At 52.0% G+C, this 7,140-nt stretch overlaps 2 protein-coding genes across 2 annotated transcripts in view; one reads left to right on the top strand and one right to left on the bottom strand.

The window, feature by feature from the left end:
• The window catches only part of LOC104277972 (techylectin-5A-like), a 4,002-nt gene extending 2,752 nt beyond the window's left edge, over positions 1-1,250 (bottom strand). Inside the window, 1 exon segment of the mRNA XM_009874798.1 lies at positions 1,190-1,250. Within this exon segment, the coding sequence (XP_009873100.1) occupies positions 1,190-1,250 (61 nt within the window).
• A 2,547-nt stretch (positions 1,251-3,797) lies between these two features.
• LOC104277971 (angiopoietin-related protein 1-like) lies at positions 3,798-6,582 on the top strand. The gene is made up of 4 exons (XM_009874797.1): positions 3,798-3,801; positions 4,779-4,922; positions 5,231-5,293; positions 5,954-6,582. The coding sequence occupies exons 1-4, from the start codon at positions 3,798-3,800 to the stop codon at positions 6,580-6,582; spliced, it is 840 nt and encodes a 279-aa protein (XP_009873099.1).
• Positions 6,583-7,140: the final 558 nt, after the last annotated feature.

Raw genomic sequence — 7,140 nt, 5'->3', positions numbered from 1 at the left:
GGATGGGGCTGCCACCCCCTCTCTGGGCAACCTGTGCCAGGGTCTCACCGCCCTCATGGGGAAGAACTTCTTCCCAACATCCAATCTACACCAGCCCAATGACAGCCAGTGGGAAACCAGATCCAAAGGACGGGGCCTGTTGCACAGAAACCAGCTCCCAAGCAGGCAGGAGGAATTCTCCTGAGCCTGCACTGTGACACAAGCCCAAACCCTCTGAGCTGGCCACCATCACGTGCCAACACCCTGCACTAGCTCTCTTACTGGAGGAGACGCCATCACGCCTATGGAAGCCCCCTGGTGCAATCAGAGGTGCCAAGCTGAAATCTAGGTCTCCACATTAACCTCTCTTGACAAGCCATGGGACTACAGGGCAGCAGTAGCCTGCGGAAAGCGTAGGCTGGCACCAAGCATGGGTGTCGATCGGTGCTTTTGGTCTCGCATCCCTTCTGCCACCAGGGCGCCTGGCAGCATGCATCGGCCGGGCGAGGTGACGGCTGGTGTCCTGCTAACCATCTCGTGCCTCCGTATACTCACCCTGGTCAGGTTTTGTCTGAGCCCAGCACCACACGTGGATGCCGTGTGCTGCTGGGAAGATAACTCACCCATCACACCAGCACGGCTGAGCAGAGAGCAGGAACCCAGTGGTGCACCCTCCCACGCCGAGCTTTCCGCGGTGACTTTATAGGCACTGCACACACCCACGTGTGTTCGCGCTGGTTGTTTGTAGAGGCACAAGGAGGCACTTGCAGATTGTGACTCGAGCGGCTTTCAGATCCCATGACAGCCCAACTAAACCCCCCGAGGGGAGGGAGGCATTGCCCTTCCAGCCAGAGAAGTACAAAGTAATCCCCTCCGTGGTGAGGGATTTCAATTATTGACTCTCTCAGCTACACAAACACTACATGTGAATTGCCCACTGGGAGCATATTCTGGAGGGTCGTGATCAAACTGAAGTGGAGAGACCCAGCATTTTAAGGACATACACACAGAAACCAGCACAGGAGGAGAGATTAGTCTCCCATGTGCCCGGTCCCAAAGGTGACCTTTGAAAAATGAGGACAGGTTCTCGAGAGAGGTGCCTGCTTGTTAGCTCTCTGCTGGCAAGTTTCAGGATCAATGAGTTCAGACACTGGGACCAGTGTCCAGCACCAGAAGTCACGGTGTCCACTGTGTTCCCTGGCACCCCAACCTGCGCGCTTGGAGCAGATGGCGAGGGCTCCGGGTAACAAAAGGGTGCCTGTGGATCCCATTGCCGCTCTCCTTCCCAGTCCCTGTCTTTGGCCTGGTGAGGCTCTGCAGATCCCCCTTGCCAGCCCCAGAAATGTCAGCCAGGGGTTGTCCCCTCTACAGGAGCAAAACGCTCCCGGGACAGATTGTTTGGGAGGGCTGCTCTTCATGCCAGAAGGTGCAGACAGCTCCATCCATTTGTCAAGCTGATTTTAAGAGGATAAACATGTGGCCCTTCTACTTTCTTCTCCTGTGTTGGTTTCAGTAGCCTGCTGACCAGATGTCTTCTTCACGGCACAGCTTTAAACCCGGTGTTCACAGCAAGCTTGCGTCAAGCTGAGGCTCCCACCAAACTGCCTGTACCGCAGGAGCCCGCATCGAGCCGTGCAACCGGCAGGTCTAGAGGGACGGAGGGATCCAGAGCTCTCTGAGGTAAGGGTTCTCTGGATTAATTTCCATCTGATTTTCTAACTCACACTGACACAAGACCTAGGTTTCCTAAATCACACCGACATGGGACCTCTTTCAAAGAAGACAGCTGCAAGAGGACCAGGTGGGACTGGTCAGTGGCCACTGGCCACTAAGGCATACTTGTGGGCTGGGGACCATGACAGTGGCAGTTAATCCCGACAGAGCAATCCTAGCTGGGTGTTCCAGGCTCTCACGCTCCATAGGTCCTCAGGCTTTTGCTATAGCTCTTTAGGTTTATAAAGTGGCTTCTCAAGACACGTTCTACTGTGGCCAACTCTGTCTGCTCCTGCAGAAATACAGAGGTATAAGGGCTTGGGAGGCTTTAGAAAACTGGAGAAAGAGAGGGTAACCAAGAGCAGGAGGATCTCCAAATGTCTCTGGTTTGATCCTGAGGCAGAGACCTCTTAGAATGGGTTGCTTTGGGTCCTTGTCCAGCCAAGTCTTGAACACCTCTAAGGAAAGAAGTCCCCAGTGTCTCTCTGGGCACCTGTCCCAGTATTTGACCAACATCATGTTAAAAAAGTCCCTATTTCTAACCGGGATGCCTGTGTTCTGACTTAGATCCATCGCTTCTCATTCCTCCACCATTCACCTCCTTGAACAGTCTTTCCCTGTGTCCTCCCATGAGGCAGTCGTAGTCTGCAACAAAACCTCCCCATTGCCTCCTCTTCTTCAGATGGAACAAGCCCAGTTCTCCTGGATTCTCCTGACAAACCAGCCACCTCCGGGCCCCTAAATGGTCTGATGGCCTCTGCTGGACTTGCTCCAGTCTGTCAATATGTTTCTTGTAATGAGGGGTCCAAAATGAGACACAGTGCTCTGAGATGACTCCATTTGCTCTCCATCTTCCCACTAGGTACCTGCAGGCAGCAACAAAATCCCATCTCAGCCTTCCCTTCTCCAGACTGAGCAAGCCCATCTTTCTCAGCCTGTCCACATATGTCATGACCTCCTGTCTCGACCATCCTGATACTCTTAGCTGGTCTCCTCCTGACGTCTTAGCTGCTGTTGTGGATGGGGAGCCCCGCACAGGACACAGCACTCCAGCTGTTGTCTCACAGGTGAGGTGAATAACCCCTTCCCAACCTGGAAACGCTGCCTGGGGACTGGAAACCATTGGTGAAGCTCTGCTGAGGGTTGCTGCCTGCTTTTGCGGAGGCAGCAGCACAGGAGGGGGTGGGCAGGAGCTGCCCTGAACTGCAGCCACAGTGTGACAAAAAAGCCCAGGCAGCTCCTCTGCGGGTTCTGTCCAGCCCCAGGTGGATTCTGGGGTACAGGAATCCTCATAACTCAGAATATGGCGGGTATTGATCCCTAGGAAAAGGATGGCCTGGCATTTTCCTTAAGAAATCTGTAGTATAAGCACTCCTAGTAGCAGAGAGGGCCTTGAAGTGAGCCCATTTTACGTCAGCATCGTGTCATGCTTCTCCCAACTCCCTCATGACCGCCGCGAGGGCCGCCGTGATGGGGGAGACCACGGTGCCCGTTGTGCAAGAGGCAGCATGGTGGTGGCAGACCAGGCAGGTCAGGAGGCACCTGGAGCGGCACTTCTTTGAAGGCTGGCGCACAATTTGCCAGGAACACTAGAGCACCTCTTCCCTGAAGGGTCTGATGGGGTCCCCAGCGGCTGTTGAGCTTGACACCTGCTCAGGAGAGAGGGATTTGCGCCCGATGTTTGACTTCCATCTAGGAGGGGGAATGTCATCTGGGTATTTAGTCACCAGCTGAAGTGTGTAGAGGTGCCCAAGGGATGCCTGGGGAAACCCTGCCAGGGCTGGGGGGCAGCCACTCGCTCTAAATTGCGGTTGGTTTAAGGCGTTTGCTTATTGGCATCACATTATTTGCTTTGCCCCAAAGAAAGCTCTTCACCTTTGTGAGACACAGCCTTCATTGTCCGGGGACACACCACTTAACGACGAAGAGCAAATAAGTCCCAAACCACTGGTCCTGTTGCCAACCAGAGGACAAGTGCCACGATTTGGATCTCGTGCCTCCACCCCCTCACCCCACGGAGCCCTATAACTTTCAGGCTGGACGCTCCCCTAAGCCAGATCAAACCCACTCTGCTTCCCGCTCCACCTGGTCCCCACGGAGACGCCATGGGTGAGTGTGGGACGGGATGGGAGGGGACGGCACCGCTGCCTGTGCCTGCGGGTCACGGGGCACCCCGGCACTTTGTCTTCTGTTGGGTTCCCTTCAACCCCGGCCATCCCAGCAACAAGTCCATCCCATCACCCGGGCTCATCATGCCCTGGGATGGGAACTGGAGCAGGAGTCTGCACGTTCTGCTATTTTCAGGCTGCATCCCTATGGCCCTGGCGTGCCAGAAGGCCCATTTTACAATGCTCATATTTTGATTTGTAATTTTTTAGTTCTCCAAGGAAAGTATTAAGTACCCTAGAACAGAAAATGGATTTTTTTAGATATTCTGGCTTAATGAGCACTATTGAACAGGTATCTGGAGGTTAGATGCTCAAAAGAGCGCTGCTGGCCCCAGAAGAACACCCAGAAGGGGCTGATCTCCATCCTACCCAGACCTTTCAGGACCATTCCTGGGGAAAATGGGCCAGCAGTGGTGGCCTAAAGAAAGTTTTTAAACACACCTCTGAACACAAGTATCTCAAGACACTTAATGTTATGTAGGAATGAAAAGCAAATCAGTGGGACCCAGACACCTGGGTTTTCATTGCCCACAAACCCGGGCTGGAGGCAGACGTAGTCCCTGTTTATACCATGTGAATGTGTCACAGGGAGGTGACAGGAGCTGTGAGGAAAGGGGATTCCTCCCTCCGTGCTCACTTGGCTTGTTATCCAAGTCTGGTTTTTACAGGGATTTCTGGTTATGGTCACTTCAGGTTTGGACAAGGGTTTTGCACTGCAGGTGCCAGTGCTAATGACTTGTAAAGACAGCTCAAACTAAATTAGTGAATTGGGCTTTATAGCTCCAGGAGGGAGCTCTGCACAAAATAATTATATTTTCCTATTCTACTCTGCAAGTAAAGGAGTCAAACGGGATTCATGGCTCTCAAATAGAAGAGTTATGATCCTTTTCTTCTTTTTCCAATCTCTTCCCCTTTTAGCTACCCAGCACCTTTGTCTCCTGCTTTTCACCTCCTTGCTGGCCCTGGCAGCATCTTTTCCTAGGCTGGACATCACAAACTTTCACCTCCTCAATGGCTCACTGGATGAAGTTATGAATGCTCCCCCAGAGTCCCCCGAGCCCGGTAAGTATGCCACTACAACAGCAGTAGTCAAAACAAGGTCACGTTCAGTCACATCCTACACAGACCTCCTCACCAGCCTTACCACGACCCTGTAACACAGAGGAAAGACCAAGGGAAGCACCTGCCCCATTCCAACACCACAGAAATCCCCTGAACTACCAACTGGCTGATACCTGAAAGGGTAAAGTCCCCCTGGAATTAGGAACAACAGCAGAAAAACAGGAATATCATCTGGAGAAGGTCACGCTCTCCCAGCAGGCATTTGACGCGTCTGCTCACTCCTGTCTCCTCTGTTCTTGTTCATTCAGATGATGATGACAACCATGTTCGACAGGTCAGAGACATTGCCCACCACCCACCGGCAGGCCATGGTAAGTTTCTCGTTGAGAAGTAAATCTGCTGAGAAGGTTTCACCATCGCTGGGCTCGTGAAGAGCTCTCAGCCGCCTTAGCCCACGTCCTGCATGTGCCTTGGCTCTTCCCAGGAAAAAATGTTGATTTTCTAATAGGCTTCAGAGATGCCACAGCTCCTAACCTCGAGGAGAGTCTATTATCAGACATGTCCCCTACTTAATAGTTGATGAGGATCTTTAGCGTGGGGAATTTCTGACCTAAAGATCTAAACTGGAAAGTAATGATCCATTATTGGCCTTTGAGAAGTGGTGATTGGTTATTTTCCTATTTTCACTATACAGTTGATGAGAAGACTGGGTAGGACAGGGACTAACTGTGTTACTTAACTGACTGAGTCAGGATTGGCCCATTAGCCCACAAGATAGATCCTGTCTGGGTAGGAGTAACCAGTGGCAGGATTTTCTTTATCTTAAAGGGCTGGACTGGATGATCCTTGAGGTCCCTTCCAAGCCTGTAATCTATGATTCTACGGAGATTTTGGTTTAGTCCTTGTGAGCACGTGGCAGGAATACAGCCCAAGAATGTGTGTGCAAAAGAACCTAGGCACAAAAGAAATAGCAGGTGCTTTTGCTGTCTCACTGTGTGGGATTTAATAACCATCTCTGCTTCCTGCCCCAGGTTGGCCCAAGGACTGCAGTGAGATCCCCGCTGGCAGCCGCAGCGGCGTCTACATCATCCAGCCAAAAGGGCTCCACCACCTCGTGGTCTACTGTGAGATGAATGTGACACACGGGGGCTGGACGGTCATCCAGAGGAACCAGAAAGACACACCGGTCACCTGGGCCGAGGCTTGGAGCACCTACAAGTACGGCTTTGGGAACGTGCGCACTGAGTACTGGCTGGGCACCGAGTACATCCATCAGATCGCCAAGCAGAAGGTCTACCAGGTCAGGTTTGTCATCCAGGACTCCACAGACAGCATCCAGATTGCAGACTACAACCTCTTCAGCGTGGAAGATGAGTCCCACGGCTACCGGCTGAGGCTGGGCTCCTACTCAGGGACAGCGGGAGATGCCATGACCACAGACAATCCCAAGACCATGCACGACAACATGAAGTTCTCCACAAAGGATCAGGACCAGGACACTTACAGTAAGAACTGTGCCTACAGCTACGAGGGCGGGTGGTGGTTCTCGGCGTGTTATTCTGTGCGGCTGAATTATAAGGGTGGCTTGACATGGGGCAACCTCTGCAAAGGGAACTGCAAATCCTCCCTTATTCGTATCAAACCAGCTTCGTATTGTTAGTGCTTCTTCTCCCTCTTGTCCACAATGGACACTCTGCAAAGGCTCTGCATGGCCAAAGAGCTTGAGCCTTTCTAAAGCAGAGAGAGGAGCCCAAGGGTAGTAGGGTTTTAGTAAAATGCCACTTTCCAGTTCCCCTCTCTGAGAGCAGGCTCCCCCTCTGCTCAGCTCTCTTCCCCTGTGCTTGCCAATTATTCCTCGCTATTATGTTCATAATCAAGAATAATAATAAAAAAATATCACTTGTGAAATTTGTGGATTCCACATGTACCTTCTAGAGGAAGACACTCAGCCCTGGAGTGTCTTTTCATCAGAATATCTGAGCTGTCTCCAGAACTCACAGACAGCAAAAAAAGCTCCACGCCACAAATTTCCATATACTCGGTGCCTCTCTGCAGTGGCTGGTAAAGCATCCCAATAAAATTCTTTCCTTGAGCTCATTCTCCATTAATGAATGTCTGTTCTCTATCTCTGATGTGCTCCCACTGAGACCCAAGAAATCCCATGTGAGGTGCTGGGTTTGGAGTCTTGAGGCTTAGGGAAGGAAAAAGCCTTGAGTGG

Source organism: Apaloderma vittatum, unplaced genomic scaffold, assembly GCF_000703405.1.
Source record: "Apaloderma vittatum isolate BGI_N311 unplaced genomic scaffold, ASM70340v1 scaffold17718, whole genome shotgun sequence".
Classification (NCBI taxonomy): domain Eukaryota; kingdom Metazoa; phylum Chordata; class Aves; order Trogoniformes; family Trogonidae; genus Apaloderma; species Apaloderma vittatum.
This window is presented reverse-complemented; position numbering and strand designations above follow the sequence as displayed.